This window comes from Panthera onca, chromosome D4 (assembly GCF_046562875.1).
Source record: "Panthera onca isolate mPanOnc1 chromosome D4, mPanOnc1 haplotype 2, whole genome shotgun sequence".
NCBI classification, from domain to species: domain Eukaryota; kingdom Metazoa; phylum Chordata; class Mammalia; order Carnivora; family Felidae; genus Panthera; species Panthera onca.
The window spans coordinates 61,367,598-61,395,568 of NC_138351.1; the positions used below are offsets into that span (position 1 = coordinate 61,367,598).

Sequence of the window (27,971 nt, forward strand, 5' to 3'; positions counted from 1 at the left end):
AGAGTACTGGGTTCGGAGGTTGGAGGTTACCAGGTGCCCTTTAACCTCTGTGAGCCTGACTTTCCTCATATCTACATAAGATGAGGATGACTCCACTCACCTCTCACAGACTTTGAGAGAATCCAGTAAAATGTGGGATGTGAACGTGCGGTAGATGTTGACCGACCGTTGTTCCGGGAGTGGTATGGTGGCCGCCGTGAGGCACACTCACAAGTTTTGGGGTTACTCTGTGGTTAAGCTCTTGAATCTGCTACTTACTAGCTGAGCGACCTCGGGCAAACCAAGCTTCAGCCTTCTCAGCACTGTCTGCACCTATCTCAGAGGGTTGTTGTGGGAACTGAGGTAACACGTGGCAGACGCTGGGCCTGGCACAGTTAAGTGCTTAGTCCTGGGGGCTCTGTTTATTTTTATGTTCACAGAGGCACCTGGGAGAGAGAGCTCTGACAGAGAAGCATCCCCCAACCTCTGCCTTCTGCTCCGCACCTACCATGAGAAGCCCCTTGTAGGCATAGACGATGCCAAGCCAGATGGTCATATGGGTGTTCTCACAGTGCTCCAGGAGAGGGCGGATGGAGATGTCCCGTCCTGCTGGGTCCGGCTGTGCAAAGAGAAAACAGAAACCCAGGGATGGCACTGGGCACCCTTCCAGCAGCCAGGGCCCCATCTGATGGCCATTTTCCCTCCCATGAGCCATCGCCAATCCCTTGCCCAGGAGGCCTTTTGGGCCCCTCTTCTGTGTTCCCATGAGGCTGCCTTCTGTTTGTTGGTCATGATTCAGCCCTGCACTCTAGTCATCTGTTCTTCATGCCTTTCAAACTTGACTCAGATCTCCTGAAGGTAGGGAGTGGGTCACTTCCTGTGCCTCTAGTACTTAGCATAGGACCAGGCCCAGAGCATACATCTGTAATGTTTGTTGAAAGAGTGAGGGTGAGAATGAGGCACACAGTTATGTCAAGAGGCCTTCAGATGTCTTTGGGATTAACCCTAGTAACTACTGGCTAGGCCAGAAGAAGGAGACCTTTTTGCCCATCACCCTGAGTGAGGGAGCAGTGGTAGCAGCCATGTTATATACCACATGACCTATCCTGGGCCAAAGCTGATAGGTCAAAGTGTGGGTACCTGACCTACAGCTGCCAATCCGGAGTCTGGTCAAAGACTTACGAGGTTTCCTAGTACAAAGTGCTCTGCTTGAAAAGGGATGGTGGAGAGGATCTTACCCAAATGTGTTCTCTCTCTTAACAATTTTAGCTGGAAATCTCTGGGAAATAATCAGCCACATGGTGGAAAAAGGAGAAAAACACACCCAGAGAACGAAAAAAATATATATATTCTACATAATTTTTTCTGAACCGTTCAAGAGTAAGTTATAGACATCCTGACCTAAATATATAGCAAGTATTTCCTAAGGATGAGGAGACTCTCTTACATAACCACATATACTTACCAAATTGAGGAAATTTAACACTGATACAGTATATTGTCTAATATACTATCAGTTTTCAAATTTTGCCAATTGGCTCAATAATAACATCCTTTAAGACAATGTGGCTTTTCCAAAGCAGGATCCAATCTGGGACTGGGTCCTGCATTTACTTGTCATGTCTTTAGTCTCCTTTAATCTTCAACAATTCCTCATCCTACTTTGGTCTTTTATGTCATTGGTATTTCTGAAGAATCCAGTTTAGCTATTTTGTAGAATGTCCTTCAGTTTGGGTTTGTCCGAATGTGTTTTCATGATCGGATTCGGGTTATGCATTCATGGCAGGAATCCTATGTAAAGTGATGTTTTTCCCTCTTTGGAGCTTCACATCAGTGGCACTTGATGGCACTTTGTCCCATTATTGGTGATGTTACTGTGATCATTTGATTCAGGTGATGTCTGCCAGATCTCTCCACTTCAAAGGTACCATTTCCCTCTTGTAATTAATAAATAATCTGTGGGAGATACTTTGAGACTGTGTGAGTATCCCGTTTCCCCATCATCAACCCAGTGGTTTCAGCATCCAGTGATGGTTTCTACCTGAGTCATGTTCCTCTGGTGGCTGCAAAATGGTGACTTTCTAACTCTTATCGTTTTATTTAAATACTTGGCATGCCACTGTAAACAAGATCTTACTTTTCCTTCCATTTATTTATGTAGGTCAGTATGCATTTAGGGGTTAATTTTTCATTCATTGCTTTATAATCCTTACTATCATTCATTTTGATGCTCAAATTTTCTGAGATCTGGCCAGTGGGAAACTGGCTCCTTCATGCAGCCTCGTATGTTTTTTCAATACATCCCCATAATTTTTTGGAGCACTTTACCACTTCTCAGAACACCAAGGACTTGCACTTTTTTGTGCTTTCCTTTCCCCAGCCTAGAATCAGTCATTTCTCTGAGGAGTCTTGGTTCTTTTTAGTGGAGAATGATATTTAGAAAACAAGATCTGGGCACCAGATGTGCTCACTGTTCCTAGGGTATCATTACTTCCTTCCTCTATCTATCTATCTATCTATCTATCTATCTATCTATCTATCTATCTACTTATCCATCCATCCACCCATCCATCCTTCCATCCATCCATCCATCCATCCATCCATCATCATTCTATGTATCTATCCCTATATCTCTACCATCTGTTTATAGATAGATAGAGATAAAATCCTACACCACGGGGCTCTTCTTCCCATTCCGTATTTGCATCTTTCTTTTCTTGCAGTGAGATCTCTGGTTTTCCACACTATCACAATAGTCACTCATTTGCTCAATGCTAAATAGATACAAAATAGTTTTAGGATCTCTACATCCAAACAACAAATTTACTAAGTAAAGTTGAAGATGTATTTGTGAATCTATTTGCCTTTCGAACAGATACACACTGAGGGTATCTCATCAAAGAACTGTGTCCAGGATGAAGTTGTCCTGTTGAGGCCCGGAGTAAAGCCACATGCCTGAGAAGAAGAGGTAAGCATCCCCAGGGTCACTCACCAGGAAAATGGAGCACTTTGGTGGGATCCAGGGATGTGGAAAGCAGGCCTTAGGTAACCGGGAATGGGAAACTTATTTCTCTTGGCCCTGCTCTCTAGGCCTGGCCTTTGAGGCAGGCAATGGCCTGGACTCCTGTGATTTGGGAAATGATGGCACCCTAAGGCCATTTTGTAACCAGATCATCCAGCCGCATGCTCTCTTAAGCTTGATTTTCCTTTTGTTTTCTCAAGCCACAGAAAGCCTTAGCTCAGACTCTTTGGTTCCATGGTCATTGAGTCCACACATAGGCTGGAATGGATCCCTGAGGCCTCTGCAGTAGCAGCCATGGGTACTAGTGAGAGCCAACCCAGGAGGTGATCTCCAGGAACCACAGTCAGAGTTGCCAGGCTAGAAATTTCCCCTCTACCGCTACCCGCCCAGGAGCTGGGCTGGATTCTAGTAAGGGTAATGGGGGTTTCCTAATTTACTTTCACTGTTTAATTGAGGAGACTGAGAAAGGAGCTGGTCCCAAGGTCAACAGTGACTTATAACAGTGAAACTTGGGTTTCTCTAATGTCTGACAACCAAGCAGACATCAGAATGCAGTAGCACAGGCCCATTACGGTCATGCATGAATAGCAAACCCATTAATGATGATAGTATCTGTTGTTCTCCAATGAAAGGCAATAATTTATGACAGACTCTTAGATTCTTTGTGTATAAAGGACTGATGCTGTCATACACCATTGTTCAATGTTATGAAAACTCTATTCGTGGGAGGCCGAGAATGGTTGTCTGGCTCTTATATCCCCAGTGACAGAGAGCCCCCTCCCACTCTTGGTGAGTGGTTACACAGCTCATTTACTGAACCAGAACCTTCTCCTCCAGTACCTCCACCCATTGGTCCTTGCCTTTCCTCTGGGGTCCTCAGAGTAATCCCAAGCTCTCTTCTTGAGTCCGCACACCCTTCCTCAGGAGGAAAGAGCTGCCGTGAAGGTACACATCACCTCCTGCCACAAGTCGACCTGGTCCTTCAAACTGCTCAAGTTCACCATTGATCTATAGGCCTGTAATCGAGCTCAGCACCCCAGGTGGTGGTCCTGAGCGAGTCTGCCTATGCCCTTGCTCCACATATCCTTGGCTTTCTAAACGACTACCTTCCACTGGTGATTCATATGTTCCTTACGGTTGACTAAGACTCCATTAGGTAGTTCTCATCAAACTGCTGCTAGCTCTGTCTTCCTCCTTCTGCAGCTGACATTCTAGCCAGGTTACCTTTTAACTTGCCGGTAGCCTGCCCACTCCCACCCCCTCCATGCTCCCCATTCTGAAATCCTAATCCTTACATCTGGTCTTTTAGTCCCTTACCCATCTCAATAAACTTAAGCACAGCCACCACTGCAGAGGTGGGAGCGCGGCAAAAAAATCAAGGGCCAGTCAAGAGTTCAGAGAAATCAGTGGTCCTGAGGGTGGGCTAGTGCAAAGGTGTTGATCCAGAAGTAAGCCACAAAAATCTCCTGGTCATTAACATCATTCTCACACAACCCCATGTCTGTTCACACTGTACATGGATAAGAGTGGCAGGGGTTGGGTGGTTTTAGGAGTGATGAGGTTCATGTACTCCTGGGGCCAGGGGGTGGGGAGTTTGAATAGTCAGTACCCCTGTACTGAATCTCAAAGCCAACTGTAAAAGCCATGCCTTTTCTTATCTGATCCATTCTAATCGTGCCTGGGATTTGAGTTCAGAGTGGTCTGAACAGTCACACACATGGGGAGAGACGCATTTGATGATGCAAAGGGTGGGATGTTGGGGGAGGAAGGATGGTGGGGGTGTGGAAAGGCGCCACCACCTGAGCCCTTACTTGGAGTTGTCATACACCAAAGTGCCACTAGAGGGCATCCAAGACCAGCGTGGAGGGTCTGGACCGGCGCCGTGGATCACCCTCTGCTGAGGACACAGAGCTACTTTTGTGGCTCAGTGGGGCCGCAAAGCCGGAAGCAGCATCCTGGGTTACTTAAGAAAGCACCCAGTGGTCTTACAGGAGGCCAGATTTCCAGGCACCTTGGAGGACCCCCCCTCCCCCCCGCCACTTCCCCGCAGTGGGAGTGCTGTGGGAGGGTAGGGGATATTGGGAAAGGTGGGGCTGGAGGACCCAGGTCTATCTGGCCCTATACCCATCCACACTCCCACCGTGGGCCTGTCATGCAGTCCAGGGCCAGCGATCACAGGGCATTACCCCCTGCGGATGCCATGCTGCGATCTCGTATAAGGGTCTAAGCCAGGATTGCAATCTTGCTTCTCCATACTTTTGGGCACTACAGCATTTCGACTGGTCTAAATCAATTTCCATGGCTGAATAGCCTACAAGAGCTTTCAAATTGCTTTTTTTCCTCTATTTTTCTTCCTTACTTGCCGTCCACCTGGGCAATTACCTAAGTAATCATCCATTCATTCAACACACAACTATAAAGCACTGCCACCTGCTAGGTACTGTTCTGGGCAGGGGGGAATACAGCAGTAACCAGGGCTGACAAAAGCCCTGTCCTCAGGGCTCTTCCATTCTAGTAAGATCAGGACGATTCCACGAGAAGCAGCCTCAGAGGGGGAATGAGTTGACCTAACCCAGTAACAGGCACCCTAAGAACACCGAGTTCTCTTGTCATGGGTGACAGCAGCGTGCTAGGTACTAAGCTGTGAGGTCTCCATATGTTGTCTTGTTGAAGCCTCCAACAAAGTGTTGTATCTATTTTGCAGATGAGAAAACCGAGGCACAGGAAGATGAAAGAACTTGCCCCAAATTTCTAGCTAGTACCTGTTGGAGCTGGGTTCTACCCCAGGTCTGTCTGCCTCCCGAACCAGTCACTTTTCTTTCCTCCCTCACCAGATGCTCTTCCCAGCCTGCCCTGCCTCTCACAAGCACCACGTCACATTCCAAGGAGACAGTGGGTATGTATAATCCTATAACCCTGCTGTATAAACTGTGAGGTGCTGTTTGTGGGAGGAATGACTTAACCGCTGAACATTCAATAGCGGCCTCCTCTGAAGCCCCCGGAGCTCTGTGAAGGCTGTGCTTTGGCGCTGGGAGTGGAATGCAAGCTGATAAAATGCTCTTCCTGCCTGACAGGGTGCGGTGCCCAGCAGAGAGGCCACGCCTGTCCGTGAGGGCCAGAGGCTGGAAGGGCTCACACCTGACTCCTGGTCCCACCGCTGCTCGGCGGGAGGCCTGCAGAAGCTGCCGGGGGGAAAGCCTCCCCCATCTGTGCAGCAAAAGGAGAGCAGCTGGCCCGAGAGTCCCTCTGCATAATGCAATTACTCACAATGTAGGTCAGTGGCCCCTGCAAACATCATGCTTTGTCAGGCCGCACAAACGGACAGGCAGGGAGTCGGGCAGGGGTGGAGGTGGTGAGTCCTGAAAGGCCAAAGGCTTTGGTCTTGCTCTACCGTAGACTTGCTGGGTGAGCGTCTGGCACGCCCCACCCTTCTGGAGACCTCAGTTTCCCAGGTGCAAAGCGAGTCCAAGGGTTAACTTAGGGTGCAGTTCATGTGAGCCTGTGCACATTGAGGGATGACTACATTTGTCCTATATTTCATGGCTGTATTTGTCCTACACTCACTCATTCAGAATCGACTCAGTCTCGTGTGCCTGCTGTGTGCCATGGACTATGCTCCACGCCGGGTCCAGGTATAGACACCGGCAGGGCGCTTGCCTTCTTGGAGTGGTCACTCTAGAGAGCGCAAACCACACAGTGCAGCTGCGAACAGAACGGTGATCAGCGCAGCCAAAGAAAAGTGCCAAGGGGGGCACCGACTGCAGGTCAGGCAGTCCGGGAAGGCTTTTCTGAAGTGGTGACATTTAGTCTGAGGGCCTGAAGGGTGAGAAAGAGCAGCCATGTGAGCACCTAGGGGGAGAACATTCCTGAGAGGGGGAACAACAGGTAGGAAAGATCTGAAATGTCAAAGACTTTGGCATGTTTTAGGGAGCAAGAGGAGGCTAGCGTGGCTGGCGGGTAGTAAGTGAGGGGCTGACACTGCTTTTTACTCGATGCTGTGCACACAAACCACCCAGGGAGCTTGTTAAAGTGCAGATGGGGGCGGGAGGTCTGGTTTCGGCTCAGGATGCTGCATTTCCAAGCAGCTCCCAGGTGACCCTGATGCTGCTGGTCCAGGGACCGCCTTCTGGGCAGCGAGGCCTTAAAGGATCTTAGACAACAGAGTGACGTTTGGTCTTCGGCTTAGCAGATCTTTGGTCAAAAATGCAGATTCTCTTGTCACTCACACACCCCTGACACTGAGTGATAGCTTAGTACCAGCACAGACCTGACACAGCTTGTCTGTATGTTCTGACCCTGGAACAGATCTCAACCACACTGGGCTTCTGTGTGTCCTGCGTGGGGCCGGCCAGGGTTTCAAGTCTGGGCAGGGAGGTTGGGGTGGGGGTTCTGGATGGTGGGAGTGAAGGGAGCCATATGCTTCACCTGTGACCACGGGGCTCTTGGTCCCTTGGACCTTTTATGCCTGCCACTGCTGTGAGTGGCTTAGGTTCCCAAGCCCTACTCAGCCTGTGCTTCTTTGAAGGAGGGGTGCCTTCTACCTTCTGACCAGCTCCCAGAAGCTGGCTTTCAGAACTTTTTCACTGGGCCATTCCTGCTGCTGCTGCTTCCTCTCTGCCTCCTCCTCCTCCTCCTTTCCCTCCCCCCCCCTTTTTCTCCCCCTCCTCTTCCTCTCCACCTCCTTCTCCTCCTCCTCCTTCTTCTTCCTCTTCCCCTTTTTTAATTTCAAAGTTGATTTTTGAAATACATAGTAAAATTGGTGTTTTTTTCTACTAGAGGAGAGTATATGTATGTATATCAATGTGAATTTGAATGTGTGTGGTGAGGGGAGGGGAGGGGAGGGTGTCTGGCCTTCATGGGCTGCATTTCAGAATCCTGAGATGCTTTCCTTTTCCTGGGAAGGCAGGTGAATGCCTCTTCTGGGGGAAATGGTGAGGGAGTCTCATCAAGGAAGTCTGGGCAAGGACGGGAAAGGGCCCTGGGCTCAGACCCCAGGTCCATCACTTGCCAGCTATGTGACTTTAAACACATCCCTAAGCCTTTCTGAGCCATGATTTGCTCATCTGCAACCTCCCAGGGTTGGCAAGACCATCAAAGGAGGTAAATGGTGTGTTTAGCAGGCCTTAGAGGCTGGAAAGCCCGCTCCTTATATGTAAACCATCATCATTATCTCCCACTGCAGAGTCACAGAGCGCTAGAGCCGGGAGGAACCTTCTGGATCCCTCTGGGGCTGGGCTGCTTATCTCAACAGCAGCAGCCCCACATCTCTGAGGCAGCAAAGCTAGGGCTGTCATTTCAAGGTAAGAATTTCTTTTTTAGAATGTTTGGTTATGAGTTTGGGTGAATTTTTTTCAGGATCCCAGATCTGGAAGGGACCTGTGAGATCACACACCGGGGTTTCTCAACAGGGATGCTCCCACATGTTTTTCTTTGGAGAGGGTACAATTCTTTGCTGTGAGGGACTGTCTTGTTCAGTGCAGGGCACTCAGAGCTCCTAGGCTGTGGGCCCTAAAAGCCAGGCGTGGTTTCTGGTCACTGGAACAGTGCAAATCTCCCTCCCCTGGCTGCCCATTTCCAAACACTAAATGCACTAGTCCAATTCCTCTTTTTACAGATGGAGAAACTGAGGCCCGGCAGAGCACTCATAGCAAGTGGGTGACTGAGTAGACGCCCAGATGCAGGTGTCCTGAGCCCGGTCCTGTGCCCTGGGCACTGGCTCATGCTGCAGGCTGGCACAGGAGGGGCCAGCCTTGTGGGCTGCTCACCACAACATTTATGAGGAGTTGCCATTCATGGGTGCTAGGCACAGCCCCCCGGAGCTGGCTTTTGGGTGTATCCGATCCGTTGGTGCTATGCGCCCTTGCTCACATAGGGCTGGAACAACTTCCAGAACAACAAACATGGGGCCCAGAGCCGCTCACCTGATGCCCTCTGGCCACATCCTCATGGAGCCCTGCTTTGTGGAGGGGAGATGAGGTGGAGGAGGTGGCCAGGACCTCACCGAGGAAGGCAAGGAGCCCTGGTCAGCCTGAGGACACCATTTGGACAGCAAGACCCCCACCTGGTCCTGTTCAGACAGGCATTCTGCATTTGGAATCTTGTGGGAAATCTCATGGTTGTGAAAGGCTCACCACTGGGGTGAGGACTGTCTTGGGGGAAGTTAAGGGCTGACGAGTGCCGTAATAGGTCCTAATCTTTCTAGCCCTTTGGAGCCCATATGTGTTAGTATGAGAGTCCCTCTTTGATCTTGACCTCAGGGCAGTCTGGTGAAGGAGCCGGGAATTTGATACCCATGTTATACAGGTGAGGAAACGGAGCTCAGATGGGACAAGAGACTTGCTTAAGGTTACACAGCAAGCCAGAGGTGGAGGCAAGCACCATCTCCTTCTTGCAAAGCAGGGTTGGGGGTGGGGGGCAGTCCACTTCCTGCGGCCTCTGTTCCCTTCCCTGGGGAGGTGGGCCTTCGAAGGCGCCCCTATTTTCCTTGGGCCTGTGTCTGAGGCCTCCGGGGCAAGCCTGGAGCAGGAAGAGCTCACGGATGTTGCCACCGAACCCAAAGCCAAGAGGCGCTCGATCCTGAGGGTGCTTTCACCAGGCGCCTGGTGAACGGGCAGTGGCCCCCCTGCTTCTCGGGTGTCAGTGTCATGGTCTGCAGCGGCCCCTGTCAGCACAAGCCTGCCTGTGCTGGGGAATGAGACCAGTGCCCAAACACACACCTCCCCAGATGAGTCGATGACCCAGTGGCACATCCTCAAGAGAGACAGTCACCAGGGGACTGCTGGGTGCCAGCGTGTGGGTCTTCCCTCAGTTCTAGGGCAGGGAGAAGCTCACAGCCTCTGGGTGGAGTGAGGGCCATTGAAAACTCAGGTGATTCACAGGAACACCCAGATTTTTGGCTTCTCCTGAATGAGATGCTAGGAAGCACAGGGCCTAGCCGCGTGAGCTGGGTCTGTCTGCCACCCACCCACGTCCATGCTGCTTGTCCAGCGCATCCCTAGTCCCTGGCTTCTCCATCTGGGGGGTTTGAGGCAGTTCTTCCCAGATCTCAGGGCCCATGAGACCTCAGCTGACACTGGGGTACGTGGAAATATGGGTTAACTGTTCATATGGTCACCTGAGTTTTCTAGAAGCAGCAAGTCTGCTGGCCCCTTACCCTGTGAGGTCCCCTCAAGTGCCAACATTCCGTGATTCCGCGGTGGCAGCACCAGATGGGACGCAGGGTCGTCTGCCTAGAGTCTGGCTTGCACCCACCTCAGCAGGACCAGGATGCCTCAACCCACAGGCAGAAAGCCGCAGGCTGGCATTTCCCAGCGTGCCTGTGGGAGCCACGGCTGGGTGTCCTGGGCAGGCAGAGGCCAGAGGGCCCCCTGGTGGCGCCCCAGTGAGGAGGGGGTAGGCAGGGGATGAGCAGATCAAGGAAAAGAGCAGCGGGAGACAAGAGGGGCTGCAGAGAAGGGAGGCCTGTGACCTGCAGAGCCCGCAGGAAAGGTGAGATTGTGAGCTGTAAGGTAAATCCTAAGCATAAACAAAACCCAGAGCTTCATGAGGCAACAGTCACTTCATGTGTACCCAGCACCACCCGGACAGTGACTGAGGGAAGGAAAGCCTCTGGCATGCGGTGCTCCTGTCTCCCTGGGGAGTTACCCTCTGCCTCCACCCCAGCCCCCAGCCTCGTTCAAAACTCCTCCTTGGGCGATTTCTGTTTCTCGAGCTAGTTGCCTCTTCCTCTTGCCCTGCAGCCGAGCTTTCTGAAAAAGGCATCTGGAATGCCAGCTATGTTCTGTACCTGTCACCACTCTCCCCAGGCCACTGCGATGCTCCCATGGTCTCCACGACCCACCCTAGTGGCCAGAGATGAGGGACCCTATTTAGTCTCCTACCCTCAAAGGCCACTGTGGATGGGCTCTCTCCTGTCACCTCCAGGTCTTGCCCTCTTCCAGATCTATGCCTTTCTCTGCTGGGGCCCTCTTGCTCTCCTTCCTCCCCCGGAGGGGCATCTCTCTGTGGGGCACCCCTTTCCTCGATGTTCCTGGGCCTCCAACCTAACGTTTTCCATCTGAACTTGTCACTCTCTCCCTTAAACCTGCCCTTCCTCTCGCGTTGTCTAGCTTAGAGAACCGCTCCACCCAGGTGAGACCAGAACCCAGGGTGTCCCTTCTTTTCTGATTCCACCCAGGCCTCCAACTCAGAGACCTTCAATGCTTTTCAGACCGCAGGAAAGACGCACTGACTCGTGACTGCAGCATCGTGACCCTCTATGACGGGCCCCACGTATCTCTCCAGCCTTGACGCCCATCATCAGCCTCATCCATCCATGGCCAGGCCCATAAAGTCCCCTCCTGGTCCTAGGATAACCCCTCTTCACCGCAGTGTGAATGTTCCTCCACATGCCAGACTCTGGGCTAAGCGTGTCATATATACACCCCGTTGCATTCCTACAATCACTGCATGAGTGAGCTCTAGTGAGCCCCTTTTCAGGGGTGCTAAATGAGTAGAGGAGAGACTGAGTGCCGTGTTCAAGGTCACACAGGCACTAAATGCTGGAGCCACGACTTGCTCCCTGGTCTGCCCAACTTCCCAAACCTTTGCTGTAAACCACAAATCCCAAACTACACCAAAGTGTGCCCTGGTCACTAGAGTGCCAGCAATGAGTTTCAAGTGTCCCGAGACGGTGCTCTCCTCCACCCCAGGGCACACGGTTGGCCAGGCACCTACAGCCACGAGCTGCCTCCGCGGTCACTCTGGTGCCCTGCCCTACTCGAGATTTCGTCCTGGCCCTGAGTTGGCCAAAGGCAGCCCCTCCTCCTGTACTTTCCAGTCAGACCTGGGCATGCCTGCTCAAGTGCCCACTCACCCACATCCTGCCTCTAGGCCAGAATCCCTCCGGCCTCTTTGTGGGGGTAACTGCCCCTGGTCTGGGGAGAGGTCTGTGGCCCCAGAAGTGAGTAGAGCTCCCAGAGGGCCCCGTTCAAGTTGCCCAGCCCTGGTCCTTGGCAGGACTGGCCGTCTCTCCTGCTCAGCTGACGCCTCAAGGCCGCCAGGCTGGCCCTACTCAGCCTGGCCATGCAGGTGCGCTGTTTCTCATCGCCCTCTCACGGGAGCCTGCCGCATGGCCTGGCTGCTGGTTCACAGTGACTGCCTGCTGTCAAGTCCACGCCCAGCCTGGTGAGAACAGGGAGGGGACAGAACTAGGGTGCGAGGATGCTCTAAATCAGGAAGCCGGAGCATGCGGGATCCTGGACAGAGCTACCGTATTTCACCACTGCTGGGCACGTGAACTCAATTTTACGGTTTTCAACGCCATTAGATCTGCCTAACAACCCTAAAAATTTAGTAGGGTCATCAGTCTTGTTCCCATTTTGCCCAGAGAACACCTAGTCTAGGAATAGGCTGCAACTCTACCCAGGGGCACACACTTGATCCCCGCGTCCTGACTCCTAGCCCAGGGCCCTTTCTGTTGTTTGTGTTGCTCACTGGAACCCTGGCTCATCTGGAGTTCTGGGAGTCCCAGCTCATCAAGGAGAAAGGAAGGTGGCTGCGTGGGCGGGCGTCAAGTGCCCCCTCTCCTGTTCTCTGCTGCATCTCAGATTTTACCGTCTGCCCTTGGTTAAGCGGCAGTAGGGCGACAGCACCGTGCCCTGGGATGACGGACAGCCACAGGCCCTGCCTCTGGATGAGGGTTCTGGCCCCAAGCTCTTGCTCCTGCTGAGCCCCAGGTTCTCCTGGAGAAATGCCAGAGTCACCTGCTTTAAAGGGCTGCTCTGAGCACTGAGCAAGAGCCGGGTAAGACAAAAGACTACAAAGCCCAGAGACACACGTGCCCCAGGGTAATGCAAGTGAGAACAAAGCATCCATTTCATTTTCCTGTTGTCATTCAGGGAGGCAGGCGGACTGGGAGCCCCCAAAGTGCAATGTTGCAAAGATTGTCCCAAAACAGGATGCTGTGATTGGTGCTGCTGCCCCCCTGCTGGCCACGCTGGGGATCCTCCAGCCCCCCCACCCCACCCACCGGGTGGGTGGGCATGCCCCCTTCTTCACCCCACAGCCTGCTCGCTTTTCTAGGCCCTCTTCTCTTCCTCCCCGCCCCCGCCCTTGGCTCCTTATATACACACATATAAAGTCTTCTGAGATCACACCGTTCCAGTTTGTGGATTCACACACCTTTTGGGCTTGAAGAGACTCAAACATTTTCTTTCGCTTCCACTCCTTAGTGTGTACTCTCTGCCAAGGGTTCGTCTTTGCACACCTCTGATGATGAGACACTCACTACCTCCTAAGGAAGCTCAGTTCATTTTTAGGACGAGTCAGATTAAAATGGGAATGTTCTTCCTCATCCTAAGCTGAGACCTGAATCCCCAGAACTTTGCCCAACGGTCATGGGCTCTGCCGTCCAGGCCCCTGCAAGCCATGGCTCCTTCCTAAGCTCCGGCAGTTGTGCTCCTCGGACACCTCTCTTTGCTGGGTTGACATCGACCCTTTCTATGTGGCACAGTTTTTAGCCCTTTCCCTTCCTCCTGTCCTCCTGTCACTCTCTGCATGGGGTCTGGGTCCCATCCGAGACACAAGTTTCCCAGGGGGTCTGAGTAGGGCAAGAGTGCTGTCCCCTCCCTGCACCTACAGTCCCCTGAGTTTGCACTGGTTATTTGGCAGTTGAAGCACACCATGGAGCTTGGCGGTCCACATTGTCATTGTCCATGTTTGAGGGAATACTGGTCACACACACACACACCCCTGTCTGCTGCTCCTTAGGGATCTAAGCAACCATAGATCCTGTCATGCAGAACCCCTGAGAGCTCTCTCTGCTGTCCAGGAGAAATGTGCTGGTGGCCCCTTTGTCATCCCTCGTGACACTTCAAGGTCTCCCTTTCCATGTAGGATGTGCTGCCCTCCTGTGCCACTCCAAGAACCGGCCACCAAAGGCTACTGTGACCTAATGATCTCACTAAAAAAGAATTAAAAAGGCCCAAATGAGAGGGGGAAGCGAGCAATCTAGGGACAGAATGCGTCAGGGCAATAAGCATAGGAACGTAGATTTAAGGAGGGTTGAAGTGGTACATTTTTCCTATGGACCAGAGAAAGTGACATAGCTTTGGCATAGCAAAAAGTAAGCATACAATCACCTCTCACGTTAACTTAGCATTTTTCACCAACATAATCACACATACCCCTATGACAATCCCACGCAAGGTAGGGCAGGAAGTATGAGCCCTATTTTGCAGATGAGGACACTGAGGCTCAGAGAGGTTAAGTGGGCTGACCGAAGGGAATGAAGGAGCGGCAGAGGCAGGGGCTCCCCCCACACCCCAGCTGCTTGTCCACAGTTCTCAGCCCCTTTACCAGTGGGGGGGGGGGGGGGTCACATGGCCAATTCTGGCCAGTGTGCTGTGTGTGAAGCGCCATTCGCCCCTAATGGGCTGAGGCCCAGAGCTGTTGTTGTAAGGCCGGCCGGCTGCCTGGTGGTGGGGCCCGGATCGCTGAGCGGCCTTGTGGAAGACAGTTACCCTGGAGACTATGCGGATTCACAGGTGGACTTTGAGTGAGAAATAGGCTTTTGATGCGTTTGGCTGCTGAGATTTAGGGGTTCCCAGATTTAGAGGGTTACTGCAGCCCGGCGCAGCCTATCCCCACTAATACAGAAGGGCAATGACATCTGTTTTATGTTATCACGTGCCAGGCACCACACTAAGGACTTTGCACATGTCACCGCACGCAGTCCTTAAAGCTGCCTGCGAGAAAAGGATTGTTCTTCCTCTTCACTGTATGGAAAAATGGAGACACAGAGAAGTGAGGCCACCTGCTGCGGGTCATAGGACCACTAAGGTGTGGACCCGGGACGTGAATCTGGGTCTATCTGATTGGAAAGCCTCGATGAACTCCAGTGATTTGCAGAAACAGATGGCCATTGTGTTCCAACACCCTGTTGGGCTAAATGCTTCCTTTGAAGATGGAAGATTGCACAGATTGCTTTTCTCATTCAGATTTTATGCCTGAGTAAAATCCTTGTGCTATGATTTATTATAGCAACACTGATTTTCCAATTTTAAGACAACAATGCGGCTTGAAATAAAAGAGAAAGAAAACATTGAAACATTTGAAACCTTTGGTTTCAATCCTTATTACATCTTGCTTGAACTGCTCAGGGCCTCTCTTTTCCCCTCCTGCCTCCAGTCTCCCCCATTATGACTGGCTGCCACAGCTACCTTCCTTCCTTCCTTCCTTCCTTCCTTCCTTCCTTCCTTCCTAAATTCTTTCTTTTTAAATTCTTTTTTATTTTTTATATTATTTATTTTTTTATTAGTTTTGTTTATTTTTGAGAGGCAGAGAGAGACAGAGCGTGTATGGGGGAGGAGCAGAGAGAGAGGGAGACACAGAATCGGAAGCAGGCTCCAGGCTCTGAACTGTCAGCACAGAGCCATATGCGCAGCCTGAACTCACGAACCGTGAGATCATGACCTGAGCCAAAGTTGGATGCTCAACCGACTGAGCCACCCAGGTGCCCCAACTTTTTAAATTCTTTTTAAAAAAATGTTTATTTATTTTTGAGAGAGAGAGAAAGAGAGAGAGACAGAGCACAAGTGGGGGAGGGGAAGACAGAGACACCCACACACAGAATCCAAAGCAGGCTCCAGGCTCTGAGCTGTCAGCACAGAGCCCAACATGGCATGGGGCTCGAACCCAAAACCATGAGATCATGACCTGAGCCAAAGTCATATGCTTAATGGACTGAGCCACCCAGGCGCCCTCAGAGCCACCTTTCTAAAACAGTCTAAGCATGCTCCCTTCTTGCTCAAAACCCGTAAAGACTCCTCGTCCCCTCCTGCAGCACTTTCTAAATTATGTTCTTCAGAATAGGTAAATGTAAATATGCTCCATGAGAAAAGGGTTCCGTGGCCAAAGAAGTTTTGAAAATGCTAATTACATTTTTTATTATTAAATATTAAAATGTTTAATTAAAAAATTTTAAACTGCAGGACTTTTCAGAGCCTTTAACATAAGAGGCATATGTATAGTTTCTGGCATTTCTTAAGCTGTTGGACCATGAAATCCCCCATTCCCTTTTATTTTGGGACACCTAATGGGATTAGCATTCTGTATCATCTACTTTGGGAGGATGTTGGCTTTTAGGATGAAGTCTGAAGTTCTCAGCTTAACATTCAAGTCCTCCCAGAATCTGGTCCTGGATCACCCTCCAGGCTCATCTCACAAAGCCCTGTCTCCGACTACCCCAGGGTTCAATCTTTGGACATCTTACTGTTTGTCATATCACTTAGTGCTAGGTTGTGGGGTTCTCTGAGCTGTAACCCGGAGAGAAAACAAGGGTTGAGGAACAATGTCAGAAACCTGACACAATACAGTCTGTATTGGGGAAATGTTAAGAACACTCTATTAGTGACGTGGCTGAGATGAAAATGGGAATGAGGATTGCACGACTAATTGAAAGCCATATGTTTACCGAGGCTCAAAGAATCCCTTTTAGAAACAGGAACTGGGCCCGCGTATGCCAATGAACAAGGCAAAATGGGTGCACGTTGGAAACAAAAAGCACCAAGATATGCTGGGCCGAACCAAAGATATCAACGTTAATAATAAAGTAATTAACATGCACGGGAAACGCAAAAGCTGCCAGGAGGCTGATAAGAGAGCGTTATTAAAAAAGAATGAGCAGTGTAGCTAGCAGAGAAGTGAAATTAAGTTTTGCATTTCTTATTTTATCATGGACCCCCCAAATACTCTATGAGTAATAAATAGGTCTTGACTTACTGCAAAAATACCAATGAGGCTGGGCCCAAAATTTGCTGTGGACCCTCCCTCTGGCAAAATAAACAGATCAATCATCAGTCAGCCAGCCAGTCACTGAGAACAGGAGGAGAGCATAGCAGACCCATGCCAGGTGGTGTGGTCAATGGCATGGTGGTTAAACGTGCCAGCTCTGGGGCCAGACTGCCTGAGTGCTAGTCCCAACTCTGTCACTTACAAATGACGGGACCTTGTAGCAGCTATTTAACCTTGTTGTTGCCATCTGTAAAATAGGCGTAAACACAGTGCCTACCTCATAGGTTTGAGGATTAAATGGACTGATGTGGAAAACCGCCAGATAAGTGCCTAGCCCCAGGGGAGGGCTCAGTCGGGGCCAACTGTTACTATCACTACACCTCCATCACCCCCTGCTGCAGTCTACCCCCCCCCCCCCCAAAAGCTCCCTGATGAGATATAAGTTCAAAAAGCATTTCAAAGGACTCATTAAGAAAAGCAGATCAGGGGTGCCTGGGTGGCTCAGTCGGTTAAGCGTCTGACTTTGGCCTGGGTCATGATCTCGCTGTTCCTGAGTTCGAGCCTTGGGGGGGGGTGGGGGCTGTGTTGAAAGCTCAGCGCCTGGAGCCTGTTCCAGATTCTGTGTGTTCCTCTGTCTCTCTCTGCCCCTCCCCCACTCACGCTCTGTCTCTCTCTCACAAAAATAAATAAACATTAAAAAATTAAAAAAAAAAAAAAAAAGAAAGGCAGACCAAACTCTTGTACCCTCATGTCATGGCTCCTGTGTCTGGTTCCCCGGGGCATTCAGAGGAAGAGCAGGAACCTGGAAACAGGCATCTGAGGACTGGTTCAACCTGGCACATTATCCTCAGTCACCTATAGGGCTCTGAGGCTTTAAGTAAGCCTGTGACTTGGTTTCCCCATGAGGGACATGAGGGGTCTGTTTAGGTGGTTTCGTAGATCATTTCAAGCTCTGAAATTCTGAGTCCACAACAGCCACACAGACAAACATCAATTATAAAGAGTGTAAAACGAGCCCTCCTTGAAAGTTCCTCCTCGGCCCTCTGTTCCTGGTACTGGTCCTCCTGGGCCCTCGGGCTGGAAGCTGCCCAGTTTTTGGCCTCCTGTGCCTTCCTCACCAGCATGTCACCCGCCCTGAGCACTGTGGCTTGAGTCTCTCTGCCCATCTCACCCTGAGGACACCACGCCCCGTCCCTCGGGGCTCATGCTCTCTCGCCCTCACTGTGTCACCTTCCCAGACTGTCCCTTCCTCAGGGAGGTCTGTCCCCCATCCCCACTTTGCTCCTTTGCTCTCATTCCTATGAAAACTTTTTTTCCCAAACATCCATTAGCTGATGGTACAAAGAACTCTTGTGTGCACTGTCCTCTAGGAGTCGATAACTGCTAATGTTTTGCCATATCTGCTCCCCTTCTCTCTTTCTGTCTTGCTTTTTCTCTCTCTCTCTATCACACACACACACGTACATTTCCACCCTCCCCCCGCCCCCAGACCATTTGGAAGTAAATTTCAGACTCCATGACACTTCAGCACAAATAAGTACGTTGTCCTTCACAAGCACGTTATTATCTCTTATCACACCTACGACAAGTAGAAGCTGGTAACTAGAGTGAACCTTGATAAAGACCTCATCACGTTGCTCCACTGCTACAACTCCTTTAATGGCTCCCAACTGCCTCTGAGGTTAAAATCCAAGCTCCTTCCAGCCCTGTACCTGCTTTCTACCAAAAAAGCAGCCAGATGCAACCGATTCTTGAACTCTTTCTTACATATACCCTACACTTGCCTGCTCAAGGATTTTCATCTACCGGGAATGCCATTATTCCTTGAGGCTCTGCCCATTGTTTAAAAATGAGCTAAAATCCTATTTTGTCCAAAAAAATTTTTTTTAATGTTTATTTACTTTTGAGAAAGAGACACACAGAGAGAGAGAGACAGAGGCATGAGTGGGGGAGGGGCAGAGAGAGGGAGACACAGAATCCAAAGCAGGCTCCAGGCTCTGAGCTCTCAGCACAGAGCCCAACGTGGGGCTCGAACTCAAGGACCGTGAGATCATGACCTGAGCGGGAGTCAGACACTTAGCTGACTGAGCCACCCAGGCGCCCCTTATTTTGCCCCAAATTTATAAGGTCTTTCTAGATGAAATGCATCTTTCTTTTCATATCTCCATAGCATGTGGGAAGCTAGTGTGATGACCTATTTCACACACGGAGGAAGGCAGGGACGAAAGAATCACAGAGAAACGGAAGGGATCCCTGATTAAACCGTGTACCTGAAGAGTCCACGTTACCTCTGTACCTTTCCAGGATGTCAATACGTGGCCTCCACTGTGCACTCCAACTTAGTTACTTGCAACTGAAAAGATCCTAATGGCTACGGTAGGGATTAGGGATGACAATCAGTCTTCTAAGGCTGTGAAGCAGCCGTAGAAAAATACAACGCATTATGCTCTAGTTGGATTGGAAAGTTGCTTCCCAAAGAACTTCCACCTCTTCCTACCCTTGCTTTGGAGCGTCCTTTGCCTGGGGTGCCTGTGTCTACCTTTACTTGTCTGTTTTTAAAAATTTGAGATAAAATTCACATCACCAAAAATGCATCATCTTAACCATTTTCCAGTGTACAATCACCGGTTTTTATTGTATTTATAATGTGGTGCTACCATCACTACAAACCCCCCCCCCCCAACCCACCCAGGGAGTAGAACCCTACCCCCCATCCCCCTCTGTCAGCCCCTAATCTACTCTCTGCCTCTGTGGGTTTGCCTACGGACATTTCACATGGACAGAAATGTACCATATGGGGCCAGGTAGCGCCTGGATTTTCTCACCAAACATGATGCTGTTAAGGTGCACTGTGTATTCAAGCTTCATTCCTCTTTATGGCCGGATCATATTCTATCGTCTGGATACACCCATTTTGTGTACCTATTCACCAGCTGCTGGAGGTCTGTGTGGGCTTGACCTGTTGTTGCCATTATTAGTGCGCACATTGTCATCTCTCTCGAGTACGGATCCAGGGGTGGAATCGCTGGGTCCGATGGTGACTCTGTCTTATTTTTTGAGGACATGCTAGACTGTTTCACACAGCTCCTGTGGTCTTAAAACCACCCAAGTCCTTCTTGTTCTTTCAAGATGTGGGGAGAAAAAAGTCCCCTCTCTCCTTTTTTTGGTGAACTATTTCTCAAGGCAGGATGATTAGCCTGTGCGATTAGCCTCTGTGATCCTCTAGGGCTGGGGGCGGAGTACTGACATTGTCAGTGAACGCTTCTGTCTCCCTGGGACTGGTGGAGTCCTGAGAGCAGGGGCTGTGCCTCCCCCAGGGCTGTGGCCCCAGCATCTGGCACGTAGCAGAGCCTAGTAAATGAAGTTTGGGCAAACGAATGAATGGTTCCTGCCTCTCTAGCAGCCTCATGGTGCAGCTGAGCATCATGAAGGCTTCTCCAGAACAGAGGGTGGGTTGTGCTGAGAGCCTCCTGGATGTGGGAGTGAGAGCGAGTGGGAGGGGCACGGGGCGTAGATGTAGGAGAAGCCACGGGGCAGGGGGGGAGTGTGCATGCGTGGATAGGTTATACCCACACGTGCTTATGCTCATAGACGTCCACGGAATGGGCCTTATGATACTGATCCAACTGGTTTATGCCTAGAAGGGGGAAGCGAGGACAGTAAATGTGGGCAAGATGGCAGTTAGGATGCCTGGTGACAGACAAATGCTGGAGGCAGTAACAGTAAAGACTTCACCCGGGGGTGGAGCTCTGCTACTTATGAAGCAATTCCCCCTCCGTGGTCTCATGTGAGAGTCAGCGTTGAGCACGGAGGGAGCATGGCTTTGGGAATAGCAGGCCTAGCTTCATGCCTCGGGGCCCCACCCGCCACCTGTATGGTCCAGAGCCGGTCAGTTGACTCTGCAGACCTTCAGGTGCTCACCTGCAAAATGGGAACAGGACTCTCTCTGCTCACGGTGACTGTGTAAGGATTAAGTGAAGGGTAGAATGGTTCTTTTGGTAGAAGTGCATCGGAATGGATAAATCTACCTCACACGCAGCCCTGCCCCTCAGGACTTCCCTGGGAGGCTGGCAGGGTAGTTGGGTTAATTTCCTCATGGAGTCAGAAGGTTTGTGGAGTCAGGGGTGAGAACGAAAGTCACAATGATAGAACGCCTTTTATGGGTCAGGCTCAGTGCTAGGCACTTGAACATGTTATTCCAGTTAATGCTCCTAGTAAACCTGTGAGGGAGGCAGGAATCTTTCCTAATAGGCAATGCTCAGAGAGGGTGAATCACTCACCCCAGGTCACACAGCTAGGAGATGGTGGAATATGGATCAGAACCTTGGACTGTATAGTATCTACCTCATCATTCTTCCAAAGCTGCAGGAGCCTGGGTTGTGAATGCATTCCATTCCCTTGGCATGTGAATGCATTTCCAGAAGGCTGCCATATATTTTTAATAATTGGTATGAACATGCAATCTCTCGTCAGCTGGCTTCCCGTCTGCTGTAAGACACAGATAAGAAAGAAAGAGCCGAGCGGACACAGGAAAATCCTCCACACCCGTTGGCAGAAATCACTCCAGCCCAGAGTTACCTTTCTTGATTTAATTCTCTGAGCCTTCTGTGTCTGACTCATGTAGGAAAATGACTTCTTGGGTGAAATATTAAAACGCCATGCGCGGATGTTCACTGTCTCGCTCTGGCAGCTCTGGTGACGATGGTTCAGGGAAACAGGCTGTGCAGTCTGGGTCTGGGCATCAGATTTGATTCCTCTGAGGTTCCCGAGCCAGGAACGTACCGGTCTGGGCTCAGGGGACCCAGTGACAAGGAGTCAGACACAGGGAAATGGTAAGTTGAGGGACTAGTTCTCAGGGGGCTGAGGGGCAGGGTGGCCAGGGGCCAGATAATAAATAAGGCTCCATGTATAGCTAACCTTCATCAAGAGCCCTCAATGTCCTCTCCAGGGACTGGCTCTTCTAATCCTCCCAAAGCCCTCTGCAGTAGGAACTATTAATATCGAGACCCGTATTCTGGATGAAGAAACTGTGGCCCTCAGAAGTTGTCACTCACTGTATGTATCAATTTCCTACGGTTGCTGTAACACATTTCCACAAACTGGGTGTCTTAAAACAATAGACGTTTATTCTTGCACAGATCTGGAATCCAGAAGTCTTAAAGCAAGGTATTGGCAGGGCTTGCCTCCTCGAAGGCTCTGGGGGAGAATCCTGTGCATCTTCTGGCTCCCGGTGGCTGCAGTTCCCTGGACTGTGGCCACATATAACTCCAGTCTCTGCTTCCCCCTTCCCACGGCCTTCTCTTTTCTGTGTATGTCTTCTTCTGTTTCATATAAGGATACTTGTCACTAGATTTAGGGCCAATCTTGGTAACCCAAGACGATTGCATCTTAAGATCTTCAATTACATCTGTAAGGACGCTTTGCCTCAATAAGGTTCTGTTCATAGATTCTGGGGGTAGGGATGTTGATATATCGTTTGGGGCCACAAGTCAACCCACTGTACTAACCTAATTTCACACAGTAAGTGGCTACGCTGGGATCTGAAGCTAAATCTAATTCCAGAGTCTATTTGCATAACCGTTACGGACCATCTGCTACCTACCTATCTGCTGTGTGACTATGTGCATGTTGCTTAACCCCCCTGTGCCTCAGTTTCCTCATCTGTAGATAATGGTAAGAACTGCAGGGGGCTGTTGTGAAGATGAAATGAGCTGGCAATGTAAAGCATCTGCAACAGGGCCGAGCACATAGTATATGCACTCAACACACACTGCTACTGAGGACGGGCTGGACTGGGAGACAATGCTCTCGGATCTAAATTTGCTGGGTTTGAACATCTGCTCACAAGTGCTCCATGCTTATGAAACATCAACCAGATAATCACAGATGTAAAAGAGATTTAAACATTTATAAGAGAACACTACGCACAATGGATGCTAATAATTTTGAAAGCACCAGTGAAGAAAATGTCTCTTTAAAACAAAACAAGTAAAACGCAGGATTGATGCGGGGGGGGGGGAGAAAAAAGCCGGAAGTATCAAGAGACCAGCAGGCCCATTCTGGCAGAAGGGATCCCACGTCATCTGACACCACATGGACTGGGCTGGGGACAGTTTCAATGCGTAGCAAGGTCATCTCAGGCTGGTCAGTTTACCTCTCTAGCCTCAGTTTCCTCCTGTCTAAAATGGGGATGTTCAGGTGTTTTGTGAACTAGGCCATGCTGTGGAAATATGAGGCACTGTTGTTTTTATAGTATGCGTTTGCCAACTGTTCAGTGCCTGTGTCCATGTGGGAGAGACCGAAAGTCAGAGCCCCAGTCCATAGAAGGGCAGGAAAGCAGGTAGGCTGGGCACCGAGAACTGTGCAGGACCTGAGATTATGTTGCTATCCCCTGAGCACTTAGGAGGGGTCCACACTGTGTCAGTGTTCTCTGAACTGAACTGAGCATCTTTGGGTTATGTTAAGTGTTCCATCCTATGTCAAGGTCAAAATGACTCCGTATTTGAAATTTAATCCACTGTTGCTTTAGGGAGAAACTTCAAGCCAAACAATGGCCAAAAATAACAAATATGCACTGAATAACAAATATTCAGTGGCCGATGGTCCCATTTCAGAGCCACTGCGGGTGCCAAGGTGCCGGGCCACTGTGGTGGCCCTTGCTTTCTTGTCGATTTCTGTGGTTGGTGGCTTCCTGCAACTGAAGGGCACAGGTTTATTTTGTTTTTTGCTTTTTGTTTTTTTGTTTTCTAACCTGCCTAATGTTTTGGTCTGGAACTTGCTCACCTGCCTCTCAACTGCAATTGAAAAATATGGCACAAACAGAAATCTTGTAGCTTTTCCTTTTTCCTATTCCTTGCTCTCTCTCTTCCATGGGGTAAACAATTGTTTAAATGAAGATGAAGGATTTTCAGAAAATCATGAGCCTGGAGGAACTCATTCAGCTCTGTAGGGTTCACACACGTGAGCCTTCCCAGGTGGCCCTCTCTCTGAGTCTGCTTGTCCTCTGTCACTATTACATCCTCTGACTGGAGGTCAGGGTGGGGGGTAGTAGGGGACCATCTGGACTTGAGGTCTTCTGGATTCAAGTTTTTCTTCTCTTACCTTTTTCCCCTTTAATGTATTATCATGAGTCTCTATCTAACTTTGGCATCCACAGTGCAGTCCTGGGCCCTTCCTAGAGAGGTGAGAGGCTAGTCCGGAAGGTTTCAACCCTGGCTATACACTAGAACCCAGGGCAACCTAAAAAAAAAAAATCCCAATGCTCAGGACCCCTTCCAATTCTGATTTTCTGGGGAGCGTGACCCAAACACAGTATTTTACAAAAGGTATTTTCTGGGTGATGCAGCCAGGATTGAGAACCACAAATGTAGCCTATCTTTAAAATCATTTAAGGGTGCCTGGGTGGCTCAGTCGGTTAAACATCCAACTTCAGCTCAGGTCATGATCATGCAGTCCGTGAGTTTGAGCCCCACGTCGGGCTCTGTGCTGACAGCTCAGAGCCTGGAGCCTGCTTCGGATTCTGTGTCTCCCTCCCTCTCTCTTCCCTTACTCTGCTCACCCCTCTGTCTCTCTTTCAAAAGTAAATAAACATTAAAAAAGATTAAAAAATCATTTAAAAATCTTCCTCTTTAAATATTACTTTAAAATGTTACTTATTTTTCTTTTCAGTATCAACATATTTACCCAATAATTTAAGCCAGCTGTTGAGCAACCACATCACCTGGTCAGAGGTTGCCAAAGCTGAAAAGAGTCATGCCAGGGAATCATGCCCATTCATTCATTCACTCATTCACTCATTTATACATGCATTCCTTTGCTCATCATTCACTTGCCCATTTTACCAACGTAAATTAAGCACCTCCTATATGCTTCCCAGGTGCTATGTAGGCTTTGGGAGTAGAGCACTAAGCAAGACTGGCAAGAGCCCTGTATCATGGAGCTCACATTCCAGTGGAGGAAAACAGAAAACAGAGGAGACAGTGAAGGATAAACGATGTGATGGAAAAACAGGATGAGGTAAGACAGAATGTTGGGGGTCATTTATGGTTTGTTAATTAGCTAACATGTCAGTACTCCCCAAAATGATCTACTACAAGTTCAATGCAACCCCAATGAAAGACCCTAGTGGTCTTTTCTGCAAACATGGAAAAACTGATCCTGTGAGTCTAATGGAATCAAGGGACCCTGAATGGCCAAAACGGTCTTGAAAAAGAACAAAGTTGCGGGACTTATGCTTCCCAATTTCAAAGCTAACCATAAGTGATAATAATCAAGACAGCGTGGTGTTGGCAGAAGGACAGACATGTAGATTTATGGAATAAGATTGAGTGTCCAGAAATAAATCATACATCAATGGTCAACTGATTTTGCATAGGGGTTAGAAGACTATTCAATGGGGGAAAGAATATTTTTTTCAGCAAATTGTCCTTGGACAACTATGGTATCCACATGTAAAAGAAGTAATTTGTATCATTACCTCATCAAATGCCTAAATGTAAGACTAATACTATAACACTCCTAGAAGAAAACAGAAGTGTAATAAGTCTACATGACCCTGGACCAGGAAATGGTTTCTGAGTTATGTTATCTGAAGCACAAGTAACCAAAGAAAAAATAAATTGGGCTTCATTAAAATAAAAAATGTTTTTGCACATCACAGGATGCTACTGAGAAAGTGAAATGATGGCCCACAGAATGGGAGAAAATAGTCACAAATCATATATCTGGTAAGGATCTAGTAGTATCCAGAATACGTAAAGAGCTCTCACAAATCAACACCAAAAAGACAAATAATCAAAAATGGGCAAAGGACTTGAATAGATACTTTTCCAGAGAAGATATACATATGGGCAACATGCACTGGAAAAGATGCCCACCATCATTAGTTATTTGATAATAATTCTCATCAAAACCACAATGAGATACCACTTCACACCCAAAAGGATGACTGCAACCAAAACGACAGATAAGTACATTTTTTGGTGACAACGTGGAGACATTGAAACCCTCATACACTCCTGGTGGGAATGTAAAATGGTGCAGCTGCTGTGTTCTTAAAAATGTTAGAGTTACCATATGACCTAGCAATTCTACGTGTGTGTGTGTGTGTGTGTGTGTATGTGTGTGTGTACCCAAGAGAATTGAAAACATATATTCACACAAATATTTAGACACAAATGCTCACAGCAACATTATTCATAATAGCCAAAAGGTGAGAAGAACCCAAATATCGATTAACTGGTGAATGGGCAAGCAAAATGTGGTATATCCATATAAGGAATATTATTCAGCCAGAAAAGGAATGAAATACTGACACAGGCTACCTTAAAAACATTATGCTCAGTGAAAGAATACAGAAACAAAAGGCCACATGCTGTATGATCCCATTGACATGAAATGTCCAGAGTAGGCAAATTCATGAAATATAAAGTAGATTATTTGTTGCCAGGGGCTGGAGAGAAGGGGAAATCTGGGGTGATGGATAAAAAGAAAGACTGTTTATTTGGGGATGATGAAATACTTCTGGAATTAGATAGTAGGGATGTTTGCACAATCTTATGAATGTATTAAAAACCCACCACAGCATACATTTGAAAGCTGAATTTTATGGCATCTGAATTGTACCTCAAAAAACTACTCCATCAAAAATGAATCTCTCTGCTGTGTGGAGAATGGCTTGGAAATGGCAATGAGTAGGAGTACGACGCCTGCTTAGAAATTTGTGATAACAACAACTCAGTGGCTTCAGCAGTAACGGTGCTTTACTTAATCACACCTCTTGTTCACTGTGTCAACTGTAGCTCTGCCTCGTAGCGTCCTCTTCTGGGATGCCAGATAATGAGCGTGATGGTGCTTTGGACCTTAGTGGTAGCAGTGGAGTAGAGTGGTGGATTAGCAAAGGATTTGGCAGTACAGTCTGTAGGATTATTACAAAACGTCTCAGACAATATCCCACTGATCTCCTAATATGATCGCTCTAAGGGTTCAATTATTCAGTTAATATTATTTATTGAGTGTGTACTATGTGCGGTGTACTTTTCCGGGTGCTGGGGATATAGCAGTGAATAAAAGACAACCCTCCCTCCCCACCCACGTCCTCACAGAGCTCACATTCTAGTGGATGGGGCAGTATTTGTGACAGCGATAAGAATTTGGATGGAATGTGCCAAACTCATTCATACAGAATATACCATAGTATATAGTCAATGCACTATATACAGAGAACCCTGTATATCAAAACCTGGTTGTCTCTCTCCTTTTGGAGAGTCCACACATTAGGACTGCTTTTTCCTGCCCCACTGAACTCAGGTGGGGACTGTTAACATGTTCTGGCCAGTAGAATATCTGTGGAAGTGACATGTGACGCTTTGGAGTGGAAGCTTTAAAAATCAGTGCATGCTTCACCATGTACTCTTTCCCTTTGTGGCACAAAGTGTCCCAGAAGATGCCCCACCAGCTGTGTCCTGAAGTTAGGACACTATGGGGGAAGCTGCCGTTGACTCCTGATGGACAGGTACTCTGATGAGTAAAGAACCTTTATTATCGTAGTCTTGGGTAATTTATTTATTTATTTATTTGCTACTACAGCAAAACCTAGCACACCCTGACTAATACATGTTCTCTTTTACTTCTTCACTCTCTGAAAGGCATTAAATCCAAACTCAATCCTGTCTCATACTTTAGAAAAGTAAGCCCACTATCTCAGCACTGTAACTTAAACTTAAAAAATTTTTTTTTACCCAACGCGGGCTCGAACTCACAAACTGTGAGATCATGACCTGAGCCGAAGTTGGACGCTCAACCTTCTGAGCCACCCAGGCACCCCTGTAACTTAAGCTTTAAACCAAGAATCTGGAGGCATGTGTCATAGAGAGGATGTAGTTGGTGACAATCCATTCTGTGTGTATCTGTGTGTGTGTGTGTGTGTGTGTGTGTGTGTGTGTGTGTGTGTGTCTATCTAATCTTGCCTACCAGCCTGTGCAGTCCTTGAGGGAGCCTGAGTATGGCAGACACAGGGGCACCCCATAACCATTGAAGAAGCACCCCAATGACACACAATTTACAAAGAGTAGGTTATTTGGAATTTTCTCCACTAAAAAGAGGGAAGGTCTCTGTGGGTGCAATGGCTTATGTTTCTGCTGACATGGATGTGTGGGGTGGGGAAAGATCACCCAAATTTAAGGCTTATTTTTTCCAG

General features: G+C 48.9%; 1 protein-coding gene across 1 annotated transcript in view; it reads right to left on the bottom strand.

Moving 5' to 3' along the window:
* Positions 1-27,971, bottom strand: part of GABBR2 (gamma-aminobutyric acid type B receptor subunit 2) — a 347,631-nt gene that overhangs the window by 16,110 nt on the left and 303,550 nt on the right. The window contains exon 14 of the mRNA XM_060609214.3: positions 488-598. Coding sequence (XP_060465197.1) covers positions 488-598 — 111 coding nt within the window. The remainder of the gene's footprint in view (positions 1-487; positions 599-27,971) is intronic.